Source organism: Zootoca vivipara, chromosome Z (assembly GCF_963506605.1).
Source record: "Zootoca vivipara chromosome Z, rZooViv1.1, whole genome shotgun sequence".
Lineage (NCBI taxonomy): Eukaryota > Metazoa > Chordata > Lepidosauria > Squamata > Lacertidae > Zootoca > Zootoca vivipara.
Window position 1 is genome coordinate 45,544,556 of NC_083294.1, and position 24,723 is coordinate 45,569,278.

Consider the following 24,723-nt stretch of genomic DNA (forward strand, 5'->3'; position numbering starts at 1 on the left):
ATAAGAAAAAAAAACATGTTAAATTTTTTTCATCTAAAATACTGTCTTCTTTATTTTATAGTACAGTACATTGATTATTGCCATCATTTTATGGATCAATGGTCTCATTAGACAGTAAAATTCATGTTAAATTACAGTGGTACCTTGGGTTACGAACACAATCCATTCCGGGACGCATTTCGTAACCCGAAATGGTCGTAACCCAAAGTACCATTTTGTGCATGCGCAAAGCGCAATTTCCGTGATTTTCGTGCTTTGCGCATGCGCAAACCGTGCACGCCGCTTCTGTGCATGCACATGCGGTGAAAATACTTCCGGGTTTGCGGAGTTCGTAACCCAAGGTACGACTGTACTGTTTTAGAGTGTGTTTTTCATCGTCTGCAACGGATTAATCCACTTTCCATTACTTTCAATGGGAAAGTTCACTTCAGGTTAAGTACGCTTCAGGACTTCAGGGACCAATTAAGTACTTAACCTGAGGTACCACTGTACTTCAAGCACAAGAGCTCCATCTAGCGGCTTAATTAAGGTACTGACATTGAATGTAAAAGGGCTTGGAAGCCCGGTTAAAGGGCAGGCATAGCTGCCAAGTTATCCCTTTTTAAAAGGGATTTTCCCTTATGCTGAATAGGCTTCCTCGCGAGAAAAGGGAAAACTTGGCAGCTATGAGGGCAGGAATCAAAGCGTTTCCAAAATAATAATAACCAGAAACTGTGTTTCTTCAGGAAACTGAGCAAAAGATAAATTCTGGGTATAGAACCTCAAGGGAAGGCAGCTAGAATTACAAATAGGTGGAGCTGGCACATCAAAAGCAAGAGGAGTGACAGTTATTATTACCCAGAAATGCTCCTTTGTAATGCAGTATACAGTACCATCACAGATCTTAATGGCAGATTCGCCTTTGTAAAACGGATGTTTTTGTAAAGGGGATGCTTCCCAGAGAACTATACACCCTGGGAGCTTTGTATGCACCAATCAATCATCATTCTTAAAATTCACACTGAACAATCTCAAGGCTTTTGCAAAAGTCTCCATAATATTATGGGGTGGGAACATCTGCCTCAATGACTCTATGGACAAGAGCCACAGTGCAAAGTCAAACAACAGCTCAGGCACTAAACATTGCTAATAAGCAGTGCTCATGGTCTGATGCGATTATAGTGACACCTGCCCCAGGGACTTCAGATTTTTCCCACACTGCTTTATTTATTCCCATTATGATTGCATATTGATTTCTTCAGGACTCATGCAAAAAGTCAGAGTGGCAGAAAAACGGAATAGCAACTGTCTCAGACCATGCACCAGTCAAGGGAGACATTGCATGGACAAAAGCTTTCTGCATTACTTGCCAATTGAACTTTCACCCAAGCGCTGGCTGCATCAAACCTGCATCAAACCAATAGAAGATTATTAAGAAAGCAATAACACTCCAGGCATGGAGCCATGAACCCTCTGGGATGCTGTGAAGGTGGTACTGAGAAGCCATTGCATTGCAGAAACCAGCAAGACCTGGAAAACCAGGCTATCCCTAACATGGCAACAGGAACAACAGATTCAGACATCTTGAAAGAGCATATAAATGAACAAACAGGGGGGTAAAGCATCCCACCTTCTTCAGTCTAAAAAACATGAATGGCAGTCACTGGAAATAAGCAACATTAATGCGGCAAAGAGTAAACTTAAGGCAAATACTATGAAATTGGAGATAAGGGCCTCAAGTTACTAGCATTTGAACTCAATTGCCTCAACATGGACAGAAGCAGGTGAAATACACTATAGCAGGCACGTCCAACAGGTAGGTTGTGATCTACCGGTAGATCACTGGCTCCCCACAAACAAGCTCAACAACTTTGGCTCCCCCCAAAAAAGTTCAACAGTGTTGGCCTGTACCCCCCCCCCAAAAACAGGGCTTTCCTTCCTAAAAAAAAAAGCTCAACCACTTTGACCTGAACCCCAAAAAGGGGGTAGATCACTGCCAGTTTTTAACTCTATGACAGGGGTTCCCCAAACTAAGGCCCGGGGGCCGGATGCGGCCCAATCGCCTTCTAAATCCGGCCCGCGGACGGTCCAGGAATCAGCATGTTTTTACATGAGTAGAATGTGTCCTTTTATTTAAAATGCATCTCTGGGTTATTTGTGGGGGCTGCCTGGTGTTTTTACATGAGTAGAATGTGTCCTTTTATTTAAAATGCATCTCTGGGTTATTTGTGGGGCATAGGAATTCGTTCATATTTTTTTCAAAATATAGTCCGGCCCCCCCACAAGGTCTGAGGGACAGTGGACTGGCCCCCTGCTGAAAAAGTTTGCTGACCCCTGCTCTATGAGGTAGATCGCAGTGTCTTGGGAATTGGCCACCCCTGCACTATAGGATATTAATAAGGTCTTCAGCACTTTCTCTTCCGACTTATAGGTAAAGGGACCCCTGACCATTAGGTCCAGTCGTGACCGACTCTGGGGTTGCACGCTCATCTCGCGTTATTGGCCGAGGGAGCCGGCGTATAGCTTCCAGGTCATGTGGCCAGCATGACAAAGCCGCTTCTGGCAAACCAGAGCAGCACATGGAAACGCTGTTTACCTTCCCACTGTAGCGGTTCCTATTTATCTACTTGCATTTTGAGGTGCTTTCGAACTGCTAGGTTGGCAGGAGCTGGGACTGAGCAACGGAAGCTCACCCCGTCACAGGGTTTCGAACCGCCGACCTTCTGATTAGCAAGCCCTAGGCTCAGTGGTTTAACCACAGCTCCCAAGTAATTCTGACATGCAAATAACGGAGAACTTTATAACATCATCTTTGATAAGCATGCCTACACCAGATCAAGGGTAATTTCTTAATAGTCCACTACAAGAATTGGGGGTGTTCTCCATTAGCAAAACACTAAAAATGGGGAATCCCCAGCTCCTGGTGGATTTGGTGCCACCAGAGTCGTAGGAAGGTGCGGTGGGGGTGGACTACCCTGGGTGTCATCGATTAGGGAAGGTGACATTTGGTGACTCCCAAGCCTATCCCGAGTCATTGGGGGAAGGAGGAGCTGTGCCGCTTTGCCAGCAGCCTTCCCCCCTCGTTTTAACAGCTCGGGGGAGGCTTGGGAGTTGCAGGCGTGCAGCATCCCACACTCCCGGGCTGCTGAAGGAGGCAGGCAGGGAGGGAGAGGATGGGAAGGAGACAGGCTAGCACAGGGGTTCCCAACAAAATTTTCTCGAGGACCCCTCATCGAGCCGCTATTGTGACAAGGACCCCCATTAATTCCTAATCCTAAATCTAATTCCTAATCTAATTTTTCCAGTAAGCTTAACACTGACCTTGGAAGGGTTAGGTTCAAGGGACGCCGACGATTTAGGTTCAATGGACACTGGCAAGATCGGTTCGAGAGTCACTGACTTACTTGCTTGAACATCAAATGCATTATCTTCCTCTTCATGTGTAGGCCTTTGTCGTTTTAACGAACCACTTTTTAACCAACGGTCCATTTTTAACTACGCGAACTGTAGCTTCCGCGAAAAACAACGCTTTGTTTACAAACACTACTGTTTTGCAAAGAGGCAGTGCGCGCCAGGGAGGAGGGAGGGGAATGGAGAAGACAGGGTACCTGCGCAGTAGCGCACAAATGAAGCCGACGCACGCAAAGCATCTTGGGGAGGTGAGCGTTAGTAGAATGCGCACGCTGCCTCTTTGCAAAACAGTAGTGTTTGTAAAGTGCCACCTAATGGCATACAACAGAACTACTGCCTCTATCTAATTCTAGTTTTGCGCTAGACTCTGCTCATGCAGGAAGCGGCCAAAACAAAAAATCTGTTATCATACGAAATATATTTAATATATTTTTTATTCTAATAGCATCTTGCGGACCCCTCTGGCATAGCTCGCGGACCCCTGGGGGTCCCCGGACCACCTGTTGGGAACCACTGGGCTAGCAAATAAGCAGAGGGGGGAGGGAAGGAGAGAAGGAAAAACTCCCTCAACTCAGGACCCAACCCCTGGAACGCACAGGAGGAAAGGTGGGGTGTGAGAACAAAGTTAGGGGAACATTTTTTTTAAAGTGCTTACGCTCACAATGTTAAGTAAATAAACCAGAAAATAACACTTGCAACTGTAAGTATCTTATTTTTCCTTCTTTTAATAATTTCAATGTTTGGGAGGGGGGTGACAAGAAATTTTCCGCACCGGGTACCGCATCTTGCTACGCCTCTGGGTGCCAAATTCTACAAAAAGTATTAAAACTGAACTTGCTCCATGGCTCACTAAAATTTTTAGCAATATACTTGAAGGTGGGGCTATTCTTGAATCCTTAGGACGCTCCAAGATAGCGGTTGTATAAAAACCTGATAAAGACTCGGCTCTTTTAGGATCTTACTTTCCAATTTTCTTAATTGATCAAGATGAAAAAAATATTGTCAGCAGTAATGGTAAAGAGGTTGAATGTGTTGATATCTCTCCATCAAACAGGATTTATTCCAAAGCAACACATATTCTACTCTATACACCAAGCCTTGAAAGTCGTTTGTAAAATTTCCTCGAGCAAAATTCAGGCAGCCTTCATTTCCTTGGATCCATTCAAAGCCTTAGGCAGAGTTGAATGCAGCTTTATTAAATCTTTGTGAAACAAAATGAAATTTGGAGTGGAGAAATGCTCCACCTTGTAGACCACATATATACAAACAGCAGGAATCAAATAAAATATTCAGATTAGACAACTGGGCCAAAGCAAACAAGATGTATTTTAACAAGGAGAAATGTAAGCTACTACACTTGGGCAAAAAAAATGAAAGGCACAAATACAGGATGGGTGACACCTGGCTTGAGAGCAGTACATGTGAAAAGGATCTAGGAGTCTTGGTAGATCACAAACTTGACATGAGTCAACATGATTCTGTGATTCTATTTTCAAATCCACGATAATAAAATATTTTCAAATCCACGATAATAATATCCCTGGAGAAGCAAGAAACCATATGCAAACCTCCTCTGGCTTCTAGCCATGTTATTTAGGGTTCAGATACCTGGGGGTGACACTAACTAAAGACTTAAAGCAACTGTACAAAAAGAAATGGCACCAGCCTTGCTTCCAATCTGACCTATTTGCAGGTGGAAACAAACAGGCTTTTCACGACTCAGTTGTATTACTACACCTTACCTTGCTTTCCATTTCTATCTCAAGTTCTGCCAATAGACAAACCCACCAAGGCTCTAATGAAGCAGCAATACACTCATAGAATGCTACAACAACAAAGCGTAAGCACAACAGATTTGCCAAAAATACCTCTATAGACCATTTTATTTTGATGCTTTTCAACTAAAACAAATAATAACAATGCTCCACATCACCAGAGGTTTGGACATGCCCTGCGTAAGAATGGAGTCATTACCAAAACCACTGACAATATGAGGCCTTCCTTTCTTGCCTATGTCCTGGAATGCAGTCAATAAAATTAAAAATCTGTTCTTAAGACTCACTTTCTCAATCTGGAAATGATAAGCCCCTCTTCTGGTACCTGTTCCTCCTATGGCTCTTCCTTTCCTCAACTTTCAACAAGAGGAAAGACTCTAGGAGTCTTGGTAGACCACCAACTTGACATGAGTCAGCAGTGTGATGCAGCAGCTCAAGAAGCCAATGCAATTCTGGGCTGCATCAATAGGAGAACAGCCTCCTTGCCTCTGCGGTTTCCAGCAACTGGTGTTCAGCAGCATTCCTGCCTCTGGCCATGGAGGCCAAGCATAGCCATCCTGGCTAGTAGCCATCTATAGCCTTCTTCTCCATGAATGTGTCTAATCCTCTTTTCAAGCCATCCCAGATGGTGGCCACCACTACCTTCTGAGGGAGCCCATGCCCCAGTTTAACTATGAGCTGTGTGAAGTAGGCATTTCTTTCTTTCTTTTTATATTTAAAAATAAGCTTTATTGATTCATTTTAAAAACAGTACAGTAATGCAATAATAAAAGAGAGAAAAAACCAATACATTTTTTCCAATTTTGTTACATAAATCAAACTTTCATATACAAATAAAAACCACTTCCAAACTTTTACTCATCGCTTATCTTTCGAGTTCTTTCCTTTCTTGCGTTACCATTATTCTGAAAGCAAAAAAAATCTTTATACATATCTTTCTTATCCCATTTCCTTTGTAAATCCCCTGTGATCCTCTAAGCTAAACAAACCACTAATTCTGTTTTTACATTTTTCTTCCTAAAATAATCATCTATATATTCCCATTTTTAATTAGTCTTTGTTTCGGTACATTTCTTATTGCGGCAGTCATTTTATCCAAATTCATGAACTCCACCAGTTTTATCTGCCATTCTGTTATATTGGGTGCCTCTTCTTTTTTCCATTTTTGTCCTATGAGCAGTCTTGCTGCTGCACAACCATAAAGGAAAATGTTTTTTCTATCCTCTGGAAAATTTTCTGGTAAAAGACTTAATAGGAAATATTCTGGTTTTTTTGAAAGGTAACCCTTACCATCTTTTTCAGTTCTTTGTAGACTTCTCCCCAGAATTTCTTAATTTTTTCACAACCCCACCAGCAATGTATATAATCTCCTATTTTACTATGGCATTTCCAGCAATTTTTATCTCCATTTTTATATATTTTAGCAATTTTATTTGGTGTGAGGTGCCATTGATATAGCATTTTCATCATATTTTCTTTAATTCCAGTACAGGCTGTGAATTTCATTGTTGATTTCCACAGCCTGTCCCATTGAGCTTTATAAATTGGCTTTCCCAAATCCTGTGCCCACCTAACCATTACACACTTTATCTCCTCATCTTTTAGCTCCCATTCCAGGAGATATTTATAAATTTTTGATAATGGTTTGACCTTATTATTGATTATTAATTCTTGAATTTTAGATTTTTCCCTTGCAAATCCTATTGTTTTATGCTCTTTAAATAAACTTTGTACCTGAAGGTATTGTAACCAACTGGTACAGTTGGATTTTATCTGTTCATATGATTTTAGCACTAATTGATCTTCTTTCTTTTCTATTAAATCATGGTAGGTTAGCCAATTCCCTTTCTTGTTTTTCCCTCCCATTGTTGTCATTTCCAGTGGAGAAGCCCACCAAGGTGTTTTAGGTTCCATTAAGTCTTTAAATTCCAACCAGGTTCTAAATATTGGTTTTTTTAATAACATGATCACGATCCTAGATCACGGTCTGCAGTTTCTTGAAGATGGACTTCTGGCAAGTGATGGACTGCACCTCACAAAAGTTGGGAGGAATGTTTTTGCCACAAAACTCAAAAACCTCATCAGGAGGGCTTTAAACTGACTTATGTGGGGGAGGGAGACAGTTGTCCTGAAGGTAGGAGTCTATCAAATGCTGAAGATGATCATCCAAATGTCAAGGACCAAATGGAGCAAGCAGCATGCAGACCTAGTGGTGGGACGAAAATATCCTTAAATAAGAGACATGGGGGAATGATCAACGGTCTTCAATGTCTGTATACTAATGCACAGAGCATGGGAAATAAACAAGATGAACTTGAGCTCTTGGTACAGCAAACTAAATATGACATAATAGGCATCACTGAAACCTGGTGGGATGAGTCTCATGACTGGAATGTAGTAATAGAGGGATACAATCTATTTAAGAGAAATAGACCAAACAGGAAAGGAGGAGGAGTAGCTTTATATGTTAGGGATATGTATACCTGTGAAGAGATCCAGGATTTAAAACTTCAAAGCCAAATTGAGAGTATCTGGGTCAAAATTAAGGGAGAGAAAAACAACAGTGATCTCATTGTGGGAGTTTACTATAGATCCCCAAGCCAAACTGAGGACACAGATGATGCCTTCCTGGAACAGATGGCCAAGCATTCCAAAGGAAGTGAGATAGTAGTAATGGGGGATTTCAACTATCCTGATATTTGTTGGATGTCAAACTCAGCCAAGAGCATAAGGTCGAACAGATTCCTCACTGGCCTTGCAGACAACTTCATTGTCCAGAAAGTGGGAGAAGCAACAAGAGGATCAGCCATTTTAGATCTGGTCCTAACCAATAGTGATGACTTGGTTAGTGGGGTAGAAGTGGCAGGATCATTAGGTGGGAGTGACCATGCTCTTCTGGAGTTTATTATCCAGCGGAAAGGAGCAACCAAGCATACTAAGGTCCAAATTCTAGACTTTAAGAAAGCCGACTTCAGAAAACTTAGGGAAACGCTGGGTGAAATCCCATGGACAGTAATACTAAAAGGGAAGGGAGTTCATGATGGTTGGGAGTTTGTTAAAAGGGAGATATTAAAAGCACAACTTCAGGCAATACCAATGAGACGGAAACATGGAAGGTGCCTAAAGAAGCCAGGCTGGCTATCTAAAGAACTTTTGACTGAGTTAAGATTTAAAAGGGATATGTACAAAAAATGGAAAAGGGGGGAAATCTCCAGAGAGGAATTCAAACATATAGCCAGCACGTGTAGAGACAAAGTCAGAAAAGCTAAAGCACAGAATGAACTCAGGCTCGCTAGAGAGGTTAAAAGCAACAAAAAGGGCTTTTATGGGTATGTCCGTAGCAAAAGGAAAAACAAGGAAACAGTGGGGTCACTCAGAGGAGAAGATGGTGAAATGCAAACAGGGGACAGAGAAAGGGCAGAACTCCTCAATGCCTTCTTTGCCTCAGTCTTCTCCAAGAAAGAAAACAACGCCCAACCTGAAGAATATGGAGCAGATGATTCAGCAGGGGAAACACAGCCCAGAATAAGTAAGGAGGTAGTACAAGAATACTTGGCTAGTTTAGATGTATTCAAGTCTCCAGGGCCAGATGAACTACATCCAAGAGTATTAAAAGAACTGGCAGAGGTGATTTCAGAACCACTGGCAATAATCTTTGAAAATTCCTGGAGAACAGGCGAAGTTCCAGCAGACTGGAGGAGGGCAAATGTTGTCCCTATTTTCAAAAAGGGGAAAAGAGAGGACCCAAACAATTACCGCCCAGTCAGCCTGACATCAATACCAGGAAAGATTCTAGAGCAGATCATTAAGCAAACAGTCTGTGTGCACCTAGAAAGAAACTCTGTGATCACTAAAAGTCAGCACGGGTTCCTGAAAAATAAGTCATGTCAGACTAATCTGATCTCATTTTTTGACAGAATTACAAGCCTGGTAGATGAAGGGAACGCTGTGGATGTAGCCTATCTTGATTTCAGCAAGGCCTTTGACAAGGTGCCCCATGATATTCTTGTAAAGAAGGTGGTAAAATGTGGGCTAGACAATGCTACCATTCAGTGGATTTGTAACTGGCTTACTGACCGAACCCAAAGGGTGCTCATCAATGGCTCCTCCTCATCCTGGAGAGTAGTGACTAGTGGGGTGCCACAGGGTTCTGTCTTGGGCCCAGTCTTGTTCAACATCTTTATCAATGACTTGGATGATGGGCTTGAGGGCATCCTGAGCAAGTTTGCAGATGACACCAAATTGGGAGGGGTGGCTAACACCCCAGAGGACAGGATCACACTTCAGAATGACCTTAACAGATTAGACAACTGGGCCAAAGCAAACAAGATGAATTTTAACAAGGAGAAATGTAAAGTACTACACTTGGGCAAAAAAAATGAAAGGCACAAATACAGGATGGGAGACACCTGGCTTGAGAGCAGTACATGTGAAAAGGATCTAGGAGTCTTGGTAGACCACAAACTTGACATGAGTCAGCAGTGTGATGCAGCAGCTAAAAAAGCCAATGCAATTCTGGGCTGCATCAATAGGAGTATAGCATCTAGATCAAGGGAAGTAATAGTACCACTGTATTCTGCTCTGGTCAGACCTCACCTGGAGTACTGTGTCCAGTTCTGGGCACCACAGTTCAAGAAGGATACTGATAAGCTGGAACGTGTCCAGAAGAGGGCAACCAAAATGGTCAAAGGCCTGGAAACGATGCCTTATGAGGAACGGCTTAGGGAGCTGGGTATGTTTAGCCTGGAGAAGAGAAGGTTAAGGGGTGATATGATAACCATGTTCAAATATATAAAAGGATGTCATATAGAGGAGGGAGAAAGGTTGTTTTCTGCTGCTCCAGAGAAGCGGACACGGAGCAATGGATTCAAACTTCAAGAAAGAAGATTCCACCTAAACATTAGGAAGAACTTCATGACAGTAAGAGCTGTTCGGCAGTGGAATTTGCTGCCAAGGAGTGTGGTGGAGTCTCCTTCTTTGGAGGTCTTTAAGCAGAGGCTTGACAGCCATCTGTCAGGAATGCTTTGATGGTGTTTCCTGCTTGGCAGGGGGTTGGACTGGATGGCCCTTGTGGTCTCTTCCAACTCTATGATTCTATGATTCTATGATTCTATGATTCTATGATCCGTAAATTGTTTGAACTTTCTCCCATCTCCCTGTAGTAAATATGTATGTCATCTGGTTATGTTCCTAAACCCTTCTACTTCCAAAATTTCCTCGTCTTCCAATGACAGCCATTCCTTAAGCCAATACAAGCAGGCGGATGCATGGTAGATTCTAAGGTCCGGGACTCCCCATCCTCCCCTCTCTTTGACATCAGTGAGCAATTTATACTGTATCCTTGCTTTCCCCCCAAGCCAAATAAAATGACATAGATCTTTTCTCCAGTTATCAAATGTTTCTTTTTTCCCCTACTATGGGCAGCATCTGGAACAAGAATAATATCTTTTAATTGTCGCAATTCTACCCGAGAAGGAGAGCTTCAGTTCTTTCCACCTTTCCATGTCCTTTTTAATCTCCTTCCATAATTTCCCATAATTGTTTTCAAATAGATCCGTGTTATTTGCGCTAATTATAACACCTAAATATTTGAATTTTTTTACTATTTCCCATCCTATAGATTTCTCCAATTTATTTATTTCTTCTTTTCTTATATTTTTGGCCATCCCTTTTGTTTTGTTTTCATTAATTTTAAGCCCTGATACTTTTTCAATTTTTTAAAAAAATTCTCTTAAATTTTTAACCGATTCTTCTGGTTCTTCTAACATCACTATCATGCCATCCGCAAATGCGTTAATTTTATATTCTCTCCCTTTTACTCTAATTCCCTTAATTTCTTTGTCTTCCTTGATATCCACTAGCAGGAATTCAATTGACAGGATGAATAGTAATGGGGAGAGGAGAGAACCCTGTCTTGTTCCTTTCCCAATCTCAAATTCCTCCATAACCTCTCCATTCAAAATTAATTTAGCAAATTGTCTTTTATATATTGAATTGATTCCCTCCATAAAATTCCCCCTAATTCCAAACGCTTCTAAAGATCTTTTCATAAATGCCCAGGATAGCGAACCAAAAGCTTTTTCGATATCAAGGAAGACAAATACAGCCTTTTCCCCCGGTGTCCAGTCCAAATATTCTATTAAATCCAGAAGGATCCTTATGTTTCTAGCCATTCTCCTTCCCGGTAGGAATCCCTGTTGATTCTGCCCTATGATTCTGCTCAATATTTTCTTTAATCTGCTGGCAAGGATATCAGCAAATAGTTTATAGTCGACATTAAGAAGTGAAATTGGCCTAAAATTCCCGACTTGCTTGAATTCTTCATCATCTTTCGGAATTAGGGTTACATATGCCTCTTGCCACGTCTTTGGTACTGGTCCTCCTTCTAGAATTCTATTGACTAATTTTTGATAAACGCCTCCTAATTCCTCTCTAAAAAATTTATAATATTGGCTAGGTAGGCCATCTGTCGCTGGGGATTTACCTATCTTAGATTTTTTAATAGCATCATGAATTTCCTGAATGGTCACAGGCTTATTAAGCGATTCTCTTTCTTCATCTGTAATTACATCTCTCTTTCTTTTTAAGAAATAATCCTCCAATTTTTCCTCCTCTATTATCCTTTTTTCATATAACTTTTTATAATATTTATTGAGACATTTTTGAATATCTTCTAGTTTTGTTAATTTTCCCCCTCTGTCCATGATCCCGGTAATTATCCTTTCTTTTTGTATCTTTCTTAATTTCCATCCTAGTAATTTCCCCGCTTTATCTCCCCATTCAAAGGTTTTTTGTTTAGCCCATTTTATTTTACTTTCTATTTCCTGGCCTACCAATGCCAATAATTCTTTCTGTAAGATTTTTATTCTCAATCCCAACTCTTCATTATTTGCATTTTCCGCTAATTCCTTCTCTTTTTCTCCAATTTCCCTCTTAATCTCTTCCATATTTTTTTTTCTCTCTCTTGATTTTACTTTTTTGCTGGATGTACAGTCCCCTGACGAAGGCCTTACCCGCATCCCATGTTGTTGTTAAGTCTACATCTTCCGATATATTTATACTATAAAATTCCTTTAATAATTCTTTCATCTTTTTAACAAACACTTCATCATTAAGGATCCTTTCATCCATTCTCCATCTATTATATTTCTTGCTTTTGCCCTTAATTCTGGTCATAATTGGGTTATGGTACGTAATTGATTTAATCATTATTGTACTTTTATCTACTTTCTGTATTAAACCGGGTGTTAGCCATATCATGTCAATTCTTGAGGCTGTTTTTTTAGCATTCGAAAAATAAGTAAATTTTTTCTCCTCCGGGTTGTTTCTCCTCCAAATATCCTCTAATTCATAATTTCGTACCAAATTTAGAAAGACCTCTGGTAATTTCCCTCTATCTTTCCCCCCCTTCTTTGTTCTAGCTAAATCTGATTGCATTACTCCATTAAAATCCCCTAATAAAATTATTTCTTCATCCGTTATATATTCTCCCATTTTCTCTCCTAATTTTTTGAAAAATTCCTTTTTACAACCATTTGGAGCATAAATATTCACTACAATTATATTCCCTTCCGGTAAGCATAGTCGTACCCCTACCACCCTTCCTTCATCGTCTTGGAATAATTTTTCAGATTTAATATTCTGCTTAACATAAATTACTACCCCTCTTTTCTTTTTCTTATTTGACGAAATGAATTCAGTTCCTAATCTCTTATTAATTAATATTCTCTCATATCTTTGGGAAATATGTGTTTCCTGTAAAGCAATGATATTCCATGCATTCTTTTTTATTATATGTTCCACCTTATTTCGTTTATATTTATTATTTAAGCCATTAATATTCCAAGAGATAATATTAAAATCCATTACTTTATTTAACTTTGCAAAATAAATTTCCAAAATTTGTTTCTACAGAAAAAATAATAAGAGAAGGAAATTTCTCCCCAATGGAGGGTTGGTGGGGGGGATATACCCTTATGATATCCTAGGTCTAATAACTCAGAAGAGAGAGAGAGCAGTCAATTCACTTCACTCTGCTATTTACAGCCTCATTATACTTTCACTTGAATTTCAAAGGAAGAAAATAAAAAGAAAAAGGGAGAAAAAAGAAAACAGCAGGTAAAGATTCAAGTTCAAACTATACTTAACATTCAAACCATCAATCATTCAAGTTCGTCTCTATCCTCCTCACTTTCTTTAAAGAGCTCTTTCCTATTTCTGTTACAGAATTTCTCCGCGTCCTCCACCGATCTAAATGTTCTTTTCCTGCCTTTGAAAGCAAAGGTGAGCCCTTCAGGGTACTCCCAGGTAAACCAAATTCCCTGCTTTCTTAGGGCCTCTGTCAAATTTTTATAAGCCTGTCTTTTAATTCTAAATCTCCTGGGTATTTCTTTAAATATGGCTATTGTCTTCCCTTCAATAATCAAATTTTCCTGCTTCTTTTTTTGTAAGATCTTATCTTTCAAAAATATAGAATTCAAAGTTAACATACAATCACCTGGCCCTTTGATATTTTTTGCTCTGTCAACACGTATTCTATAAATTTTCTCAATGTCCAGTGATAGGTCTTCTTCTTTTACTTGCAGCCAATCGGCCAGTCCTATAATTATTTTCTATTCTATTTGTTCATTCGCTGTCTCCGGAACGCCTCTCATTCGTAAAACCAGTTCTTTTTGCTTCATCTCAAGAAGAGCAATTTGATCAGCCAAGTCCTCCTGCATTCTCTTCATCTTTTGTGCCTCTTCTTCTTCTTTCTCTCTTGTCATCCTCATTTCCTTATTGTCCATTGTTATTTTCTTTATTGCTTCTTCTTGTTTGCTCACTTTTGCGTTTAGATCCTTTACAGCTTTGTCCAGTTCTTTATTCTTCCCATGTAGTTCCTTCATTTGGCCAGTCAGGTCTGCAATCATTTTAGAGTTTCCTTCAATTTTAGATTGAAGGTTGAATTCTACAGAGTCCAATTTTCGTTTAATGATTTGTTCATTTCTGTTATGAGCTCTTTTATACAGTGGAACCTCTACTTACGAATTTAATCCGTTCCGAATGCACATTCGTAAGTAGAAACATTCGTAAGTCGAAACGATGTTTACCATAGGAATGCATTGGGAATGGATTAATTCGTTCCGGGGCCTTAAAAAAAGGCACTTTAAAGGCTGGCGGGAGGCAGCGATGGGCCAGATCCGGCCCTATGGCCGGATCGGCAGCTGGGGGGGGGCGGTGGGAGGCCGGTGGTGGCGGCTGGAGGGGCTGCGGGAGGTAGCGTGAGTGGCGGGAGGCCAGCGAGGGAGTGCAGGATCGGGCCCTCGCCGGCTCCACTACCACCGCTGCTGCGAGCCCTGAATTGGGGCGCGGCGGGGGCTTTTCGCCGTTTGCCTTCCCCTTGATTCGGGGAAGGCAAACGGCGAAAAAACCCCGCTGCGCCGCATTCGGCTCCGTTCCCACAGGCACTTTGTCTCGGGGAAGCAGGCAGGGAGACGGCAAAAGCCGGAAAAGCTGCGGGCTGTTGCCGTCTCCCTGCCTGCTTCCCCGAGCCGTAGCGCATCGGGGACAGAGCCGAAGATCGGCGGGCGCTGCTTGGCACCTCGACATACGAATGACTCGACATACAAATTTTTCGAGTTACGAAGGGAAAAAATGGGGGCGGGCTTACGAATTTATTCGACTTACGATCGAATGTGTGCCAGCCCCGCTTGGGATTGGGCCCGCCGGCTCCGCTGCCACCGCCGCTGCGAGGCCGGCCTCCTGCTACCGATCTTCGTGTGACAGGCGGGGTGGGGGGAAAGCGGAGGAAGGAAGGAGCCTCCACTTCCCCCCCACCCCGCCTGTCATACGAAGATCGGCGGGTGCTCCTTACCGGGCTTAGCAAGCCCAGCAAGCAGCGCCAGCCGATCTTCGGCTCTGTGCTGTGTGAGAGGCGGGGGTGGGGGGGGAAGCGGAGGCTCCTTCCTTCCTCTGCTTTCCCCCCCCCCGCCTGTCACACGAAGATCGGTAGCAGGAGGCCGGCCTCGCAGCGGCGGTGGCAGCGGAGCCGGCGGGCCCGATCCCAAGCGGGGCTGGCACACATTCGATCGTAAGTCGAATAAATTCGTAAGCCCGCCCCCATTTTTTCCCTTCGTAACTCGAAAAATTTGTATGTCGAGTCATTCGTATGTCGAGGTGCCACTGTATCAGCTAGAGCATCATTGTCACTTGGGTTTGACATTGATTGTCTTCTTTGATTTCCAGCCATTGTTGTTGTTGTTGTGATCCCTTGTTGTTCCTTATATTTCTTTAAAGGCATGCTCTGCTGTATTTCAGCCTTCTGTCAAATTTGCTGTCAAAGTATATTAGCCTTCTATGTTTTGACGAGTCCCTTTTTTCCTCTTTCTTGGGAGCTCCCTTCCCCACCTTTAGCTGCTCATTTTTTCTAGTCCAGCCAGCTCAAAGATCAAAAGGGGAAAGTTTTGCACTAATCAGTTCCTTTCTGTTTCAAACCGCTGGTCAGGGTATTAGATTGCAGCGCTCCCTCCCGCGTTATCTGATTTTGTAATCCTCTTAGATGTGCTTGCAGTCACGTCGCCTCTCTCTTCGCTCCCTCCTCCTCCCCGTCCTTCCCCTCCTTGCCTTCTCGGCCAGGAAGAAACCTTTTAGCAAGTCCTGGCACTCATCCAAGTCTCCATTTTGAAACAAAGTTCTTACTTCGCTTATTTAGGGGTTACTTCTTTCCTTTCCTTCTTTTTCACCCCCTACCCCTTGTAATTTAGTCTATGGCTTGATTTTCCATATTTCTTTCTAGATTTTCACGGGGCTATCGATCGCAAGTCCGTAGCGATGTGTAAAAAGTTCCTCCGACTCTTCCCCCCGCCCGCGTTATGGTTGTATGTCTCTTTAAAATTTCTCTGTACACTCACAGGTCGGTATATTCTTTCTTCTCTTTAGCCAAAGAGATCTGGTGCTTTCTAGGCGAGTCTTTGGGGCGCTGCGTCTGCAGTTACTTTGTAGCGCTCGCTGCCTTTACCGCCGCAGCCGCTGTCGCGTCGGCTCCTCTCCGCAGCTTCCACCTTTGGTGTGCCGCTGCCGAGTTCTGCCGCTTTTCGCCGCTTTTATTATCTCAGCAAGGGTTCCGTACCCTTGCCTTTATACGTGGGGGGGGTTTTCAGGCGCCAAACACCCCCCGATAAGTTAATTAACTGCAGTTTTGGCTCCGTAGTAGTCGGAGCTTCTTCTTCCCGACCCGCTCACTAGCGCACCTTCACTGGAAGTCTCAGGCCTTTCTTTTTAACTGCCTTGAACCTACAACATGCATTGAATGCCATTGGGTTCTATGAGAGAGAGAAACTTTTCTCTCTCCACTTTCTCCATGCCATGCATAATGTCACAAAGGTCTTATCATGTCACCTCTTCCTCGCTTTTTCTCTAAACTATAAAGTCCCAGGTGCTGTAACTTTTCCTTGAGGGCAATTACTCCATCCTCTTGGTCATTCTGTTTTGCATGTTGCTCTGCTCACTCCCCCCCCCCACATACTTTTGCTGTTATTGTTTTAATTTAATGAGGGTATTTGCTAAAAATAGGTGTGTTCCGAGCTGACCTTTTCTTGCCTGCCTTGGCTGCTGCAAAAGCAACAGGAACAGAGCACTTACAGATTACTCAAAGCATAAGACACCTGCACCGGGTGCCATGCACTGTGGCTGTTGTTCCACAAGATGGAACCAAGGGAATTGTTATCAAGACTTGGAAACGGCAAAGGGAACTTGGGTAACTCAGAAAACAAAGGTTCTCCCAAAACCCCAACTTCCCTGCTCAATTTCTGCCTCTTCAAGAAATCTTTGGACAATCTGCCTTAGACTCTTGGGGGGGGGGTGGCATTCTACACTTTGTGCCTCCTTCTGGGACCCTCAAACTCAGCATCTTCTTATGTCTTGTTTCTTGCACACCATTTGTGTTGCTCATGCTTGTCATGCCCTTGCAGGTACACCCCCAAGACAGTGAGGAACGGAGGGAAGGCCCAGCTCAGCAACCATGAAGTCAAGGTGAAGGGACCTGAGCCTGTCATTAGCCAGATCATTGATAAGCTGAAACACATTAATCAGGTAAGCTCATGTACGGTACTCTCTATTAGATGCTTATGGCTGAATCATTGATGAACACTGAATGTTCAGAATGACCCAGTTGCCCGACTTGGTAAATCTGCATTCACAAACCCACGGAGAGACATTGTTCCCTGTTTAGAAATTATCCCATACTGGAAGCCAGAACTGTGCATAGCTGAGGCCAGGGTTGGCTGTGGCTGTACCTGAATCTAGACCTGAAGAGTGTATTTTTCCAGGTCAGTTGCTGAGGCTAAATGCTGTTCCTTGAGGAACTGTTCGGTACTTAAGAGATTTTGAGTCAGGGGAGACCTTGTTGAGCTATATGAATGTATGGAGTAAGAGACCACAGACGTGATGGTGTAGAGCTGGTTGTGTTGCTCCTAATAGGAATGTGTAATGCAACAGCACCATCTGTTGCTGTTGAGGAAGGTAGTGATGTAAGCCTTAGGATTTTTAAGTCACATTCCTTTTAAGGTGTCTTCCCAATAGATTTCCTTCTTATTTCTTCCACATGATGTTAACATATTTGTAGAAAGGCCAGCACTACCTTGAGGACTCCTTCCTCAAGTCATATTTGCTGATAAATTCATAGTAGGAAGGTAAAAACAGTGGTGGGTGGGTGCAAAACAGAGGTTGGAAGAGAAGAAAATTTTGGCATTTGGATCAGCCCTGGAACAAAGCGCTCTTTCGGTGTAACTTCCAAACAGTTATGCTTAAGGTCTCTGCCAAAGAAATGTCCATACTCTCTATAGTATTAGACAATTAAGTTCCAGAGGCTACTTCCCTGCAAAAGGCAAAGCATTTGTTTCAAATGTGGACCCCATTCCCTAATTATCAGCCTTGAAGAAAGCAATTAAAACATCAGAGGGTAATCAAAGAGTGAGTCTTTATTCAGTTCCTGAGCTTGAAGCTGGAGGTGGTAAAGGGGGGAGCAGAGAGGGAGGGAGGAAGTTATAGTCAAATGCAGGCACCCCCAAACTTCGGCCCTCCAGATGTTTTGGACTACAATTCCCATCATCCCTGACCAGTGGTCCTGTTAGCTAGGGAAACAGTGGTCCTGTTAGCTCCCTTTTAGAAGGGAAATGGTTTCTCTTCCAGAGGTTACGGTGCAGTCGATGGTTGGAAATATTTCAGGCCTACCATATCTTGACAGATCTTTGGAATGCACATGAACCAAATTATAACTTAGTTTGCAGAATCAGCCTTTCACTTAAGGAAGGGGGGTGAGGGGGGTGGAATGGCTTTTTCAGTCTCCAATGTTCTTGAGGGATAAGGGAAGCAAACAGCATGGGAACCCAAAACCTGGCAAGAACTTTGCGCAAGTGCTGCGAAGCTGATAAGCTGCAAGTGTATCCTGGTCCAGCAGCACCTTCAAGACCAATTAATTTTATTAATGGAGCATAAGCTGTCATGAGCTTATTGGCTACTTCTTCAGAAAACCAGAGGGAAGTTTGTTAATAGCATGGCTATTCCTTCCTTGATTTTAAAGTATTGCACCCTCTGATTCTCAGCCTTTTGGGAATTGCAGGCGTGTAGCCAGGGAGGGGCGTAGGGGGCGGGCTGCCCCTAGCTCCAGTCTGGCGGGGGCAGCGCCCCCGGGCCCCCCCTCGCCTTCGCCGCCCTCGCTGCTGCTGCCCTCGCCACCACTGCCCGCTTATTCATCTCCTCATGCGCGACGGCTCTTCTCGCTCCCTCAGTCGTTGTCGTGGAGGGAGAGAGGGAGGGAGGGCTGCAAAGGCCAGGCGCCCCACTGCTCTCCCACTGTGGTGCCCTCACGGCTTGTTGTTCGGGATGCGTCTGCAGCAGCGGCGGCAGGTGGAGCCGAAAGACGACACCAGCCAATCAGGAGCTCCACTTTCCCTATTGACTGGAGGCAGCCTTTTTCACCACGAGTGCCCGTCTCCAGAGTGGCCTGGCGAGCACAGGGCGGTGGCGGTGAAAGTGGCGGTGCGGGGGGAGAGAAAGAGAGGACGTGGGCTCAGTCGCACAGGCCAGTGGCCCTCGCTCCCTTGTGTTTATGTAGTACAGTGGTACTATGAACACAAATGGTTTTGGAGGTCTGTTCATAAACTGAAGCGTTCAAAAACTGAAGCGAACTTTCCCATTGAAAGTAATGGAAAGTGGATTAATCTGTTCCAGACAGGTCCGCGGAGTACTCAACCTGAAGCGTACTTAACCCGAAGCATGGGTGTAATTGGTTCCGGAAGTCTGTTCATAAACTGAAGTGTTCATAAACTGAAGCGAACTTTCCCATTGAAAGTAATGGAAAGTGAATTAATCCGTTCCAGATGGGTCCGCGGCGTTCGTAAACCGAAAATTCATAAACCGAGGTGTTAATAAACCGAGGTTCCACTGTATTGCACTCTAGGGCACGCCCCAGAAGCTGCCCCCTTTTGACCCAGAAGCCGAGGGAGCCGCACGTTGTTCTCCTCCCGCCCACCAGCAGACTCTCCTTCGCTTTCAAAGCCTCCTTCGCCATCCCCACCGGCTCCGGAGGGCAGATGCTGCTTGGTGCGGGGAGGGGGGTCTCCGAGGGCTTTGTGGGGGCTTTGCTGTGACGTGGAAGGGGTGGGACGCAGTTTGGCTTCCCCCTTGAGCAAGAGGGTCGCGGCGGCCCTGTGTCGCTCTCCTGCCGATTGAGGGGCTGGCGCTCTCTGGCACCGATCCGGCTGTGTGTTTTCCTCGCTGCGTTTGAGGTGCAGCAGGAAGAGAGAGGTGAAGGTGGTGCCCCTGGGATGATTCACATTCTCTCAGCACTTGGCTAAAACTTTGTGATCGAAACAGCGGAGGAAACCTGGCATTGTTCCTGCATCGTGACGGTGAGGTGCTGCAGAAAGCTTTCAGGGCACGACAACCGGTATCCTCGTGCTGCTCACAGAGAAAGGAATGCCCTTGTTTTGAAGTTTTTAAGCCTTAAGATTTAACTGATGTCTACATTCATCCCAACTCTGTGTGCAGGCAGCTGAGGCCAAAACTGCACCGAGTGCGCCAGCCAAGCAGAGCAGCAGTGCCAAGACTGGGCTCGTCCTGGCACATGCATCGTGCGTCATGATGCCCCGCCCCAGGGGGTGCTGCCCCAGGCAGCCAAGGAGCACCGTTCGCCACTGGGGAATTGTAGTATTCGTTTATTTTATTTTATTTATTAAGGGTTTTCGTGGTTTACAAAGGTAGTACAATATCTCATATTTTTTCCATGTATCATTTTTATACATCGATCTTGCTTGTTGAGACATTGGGAAGAGGGTGGTGGGAAAAGGTGGGTGGGGAGGTGGGTGGGGTGGGGTGCCGATGTTTCTATTTTCCTTAATACGTGTAGGGGTTCAGTGTCAGCGTTGTTTGTGCATGTTTTCTGTTGTTTGCTTTTGTTCCTTTGTTGGTGAGAGAGGTCGGGAGTTGGCGTAGGATGTGATAGTTCATTTGTGGTTGGCTGTGGTGGTCTTTGGTTTCTTGTGTGAGTGGGGTGGGCGGGTGTTTTGATTAGGTCAGCCATATTGATTTGTATGCTGATGGTAGGTTTTTGTCATTGTCTTGTTGGGCTGTGTAAGTGATGAAGGGGAACCATACTGGGGTGAATGTGTCTTCTTCTGTTTGTCCCCGTGCTAGTTTCAGCTTACTGGTAAGTTTTTCTAGTAGGGCTGTTTCCCATACTGCTTGGTACCATTGGTCCATGTTTACTCCTGACAGGTCTTTCCAGTGTCTAGTTACGATGTTCCTGGTAGCTGACAGTAGGTGGGTTATGAGTTCTTTGTGGTCTGAGTGGGCTTTGTTGTCTTGAAATATGTTTAGTAAAACCAATTCTGGGGTGATTTCTAGGACTTGCTTGGTTATATTACAAATTTCTTGTATGGTTGTTGTCCAGAGTGATTGGATTTTAGGACACTCCCACCACATGTGAAGGTATGTGCCTGTGGAGGTGCATCCTCTCCAGCATTTTGATGAGGTTCCTGGGCGTATTAGAGCTAGTTTTCTTGGAGTTAGGTACCACCTGTGGACTAGTTTCAGGGATAGTTCTTTTCTTTTCATTGATATGGATTTGAAGGGGGGTTTAGACCACATTCTGGTCCATTGGTTGGGGTTTATTTCATATCCTATGTCATCCTCCCATTGTTTTTTGATTGCATCTAGGGGGTTCGTGTGGCTTTTGAGTAGTATTTTGTATATTGCAGATACCAGCTCGGAAACGTACTGGGAGCCAATGTAGATCTTTCAAGAACGGTGTTATGTGGTCCAGGCGGCCGCTACCAGTCACCAGTCTAGCTGCCGCATTCTGGATTAGTTGTAGTTTCCGGGTCACCTTCAAAGGTAGCCCCACATAGAGCACATTCCAGTAGTCCAAGCAGGAGATAACTAGAGCATGCACCACTCTGGCAAGACATTCCGCAGGCAGGTAGGGTCTCAGCCTGCGTACCAGATGGAGCTGATAGACAGCTGCCCTGGACACAGAATTGACCTGTGCCCCCATAGACAGCTGTGAGTCCAAAATGACCTCCAGGCTGTGCACCTGGTCCTTCAAGGGCACAGTTACCCCATTCAGAACCAGGGAATCCTCCACACCTGCCTGCCTCCTGTCCCCCATGAACAGTACTTCTGTCTTGTCAGGATTCAACCTCAATCTGTTAGCTGCCATCCATCCTCCAACCGCCTCCAGGCACTCACACAGGACCTTCACTACCTTCACTGGTTCTGATTTGAAAGAGAGGTAGAGCTGGGTATCATCCACATACTGATGAACACCCAGCCCAAACCCTCTAATGTTCTCTCCCAGCGGTTTCATATAGATGTTAAAAAGCATGGGGGAGAGGACGGAACGCTGAGACACCACACAAGGGAGGGCCCAGGGGTCTGAACACTCATCCCCCACCACCACTTTCTGAACACGGCCCAGGAGGAAGGAGCAGAACCACTGTATGACAGTGCCCCCAGCTCCCAACCACTCTAGACGGTCCAGAAGGATGTTATGGTCGATGGTGTCAAAAGCCACTGAGAGATCCAGCAGAACTAGGAAACAGCTCTTACCTTTGTCCCTAGCCCGCCAGAGATCATCAACCAGTGTGACCAAGGCAGTTTCAGTCCCATGATGAGACCTGAATCCCAACTGGAAGGGATCGAAATGGTCCGCTTCATCCAGGCGTGCCTGGAGTTGTTCAGCAACCACTCGCTCAATCACCTTGCCCAAGAAGGGAAGATTTGAGACTGGGCGATAGTTGGCCATATTGGCCGCATCTAAATATGATTTTTTTTAAAGAACCGGTTTAATAACCGCCTCTTTCAGCGTATCGGGGAAGGCTCCCTCACAGAGAGAAGCATTCACCAACCCGTGAAGCCCATCACCCAGCCCTTCCCGGCTCACTTTTACTAGCCAGGATGGGCAAGGGTCAAGGAGACAGGTGGTTGGTTTCACTCGTCCAAGCAGCCTGTCCACATCCTCGGAGGTAACAGATTGAAATTGATCCCACGCAAACAGATAGATGTCAACCAACCATTTTATTTTATTTTATACACTGCTTGATTGTAAAACAACCTCAGAGCAATTTACAAAAAGAAATGAACAATAATATTATCAGTAAGAACAACTCTTCAAAACAAAAGCTAACACTAGCAATAAATTAAAACAGTTTTTTCCCCTGTGTGATTAGGTAAAATTAAAGGGACCCCTGACCTTTAGGTCCAGTCGTGACCGACTCTGGGGTTGCATGCTCATCTCGCATTATTGGCCAAGGGAGCCGGCGTATAGCTTCCAGGTCATGTGGCCAGCATGACAAAGCCGCTTCTGGCAAACCAGAGCAGCACATGGAAACGCCGTTTACCTTCCCGCTGTAGCGGTTCCTATTTATCTACTTGCATTTTGACGTGCTTTCGAACTGCTAGGTTGGCAGGAGCTGGGACCGAGCAACGGGAGCTCACCCCGTCACAGGGATTCGAACCGCCGACCTTCTGATCAGCAAGCCCTAGGCTCAGTGGTTTAACCACAGCGCCACCTGGGTCCCCTGTGTGTGATTAAAATGTATTTTAATCAATGGGTTGTTGTTGCTCTTTGTGTTTGCTTTTGATTTGTAAACTGATTAGGGCTCCTCCTTTGGTAGAAGGGAAAAAGCAGGTTACAAATTTTTATGGATAAAAAATAAAATGCATAGCACCACTAAGCATCCAAACTCAGGTGAGGACACATCTTCAGTCTTGTTCCTCTGGCAGAATCCACTTGCTTGTAGCCTAATTGACTTTTACTTTTTTAATGAATCCACCCCCTCAATTATCATGTAAAAGGAGGTTGCAAGACTATGCTGTTCAAATTGGATAGCTTTGCACTATCAGGAACTCGACTTGTCTTCTTCAGAAGTGCAGTTTAAAGCAAGGTGAGCTCCCTTTGCTCGGTCCCAGCTCCTGCTCACCTAGCAGTTCAAAAGCCCGTCAAGGTGCACTGCTCTGGTTCGCCAGAAGTGGCTTAGTCATGCTGGCCACACGTGCGACTGGACTTAACTGTCAAGCAGAGAGAGAGCTGCTGTTGTGCTCAGGTGCTGTTGGGGCCTCTCCACTGCGGCATCTGGTTGGCCAACGTGATCAAGGTCGCTGGACCAGGTGGACCACGGGACTGATCCACCAGGCACATCTTTATTTCCGTACAGATCAGACCAAAGACCATCGAGTCCAGAGTCTGGTGCTGAGTGGCCAGACAGATGCATATGGGAAGCTCTTTCAGCAATGCTTGGTCCAATTTTCATTGCCATTTGAACTATTGTTTTAGCTGCAGACCCATTATCGAGCCTTTCCAATCTCCACGCTTGATCATTGTCCAAGGGCTTATGGAAAAATATTCCAAGAATTTCAGCACAACTCTTGGAACATTTTTTATTAAATTCTTTTCAGTCATGCAGACTAAATTAAAGGAGAAATATGTACTCCAGGAAGAGTATAAATATTACGGTAATTCAGACTCTCTCTCTCTCTCTGCCTTGGCAGACTCCTAAGGTAACCCTTTGCTTGAAATAAACCTTCTGCTCTTATCTTAATGATTGAGGTCACAGTTTGCTGCTTTGTTTATGCTTAATGGGGGGGGAGTGTTGAGAAGCTTTAAAAAAATACCCTTAAAAGGGCAGGATAACTTTCATTATTCATTGACAGCTTCAGTTTGGAATAGTGGTAAGACTTGCTGTGTTTGCTGGCAATAAGGAGGGAGGCAGTCTGGGAAGTGTCTGCCACCTGTCTTGGGCTCCATGGTGAGAGAAAGGCGGGAGGGTAAAAATGGAAGAAAATAAAAGATTTTGACACAGGAGGTGTTGGGGTGGGTGAATGATAGTTTGAGGAGCTATACACCCCCCCAAAAAATAATCCTTTGCTGACTCCATACAGCCTGTCTGTCCTACACTCCTGTTATATTATTGGGGTTGGCAAATGCAGGCACCCTGGTGTGTGTGATTAAATGAGAGCTAGTATGGGGTAGTGTTTAGAGTGTTGGACTCTTACCAGAGAGACTAGGGTTCAAATCCCCCAC

The 24,723-nt window shown here is 44.2% G+C and overlaps 1 protein-coding gene across 3 annotated transcripts in view; it reads left to right on the forward strand.

The window, feature by feature from the left end:
• GPC3 (glypican 3) overlaps nucleotides 1–24,723 on the forward strand; it is a 225,059-nt gene that overhangs the window by 134,576 nt on the left and 65,760 nt on the right. For all 3 annotated transcript variants that reach the window (XM_060270435.1, XM_060270437.1, XM_060270436.1), the window contains one exon: nucleotides 17,114–17,234. In XM_060270435.1, the coding sequence (XP_060126418.1) occupies nucleotides 17,114–17,234 (121 nt within the window). The remainder of the gene's footprint in view (nucleotides 1–17,113; nucleotides 17,235–24,723) is intronic.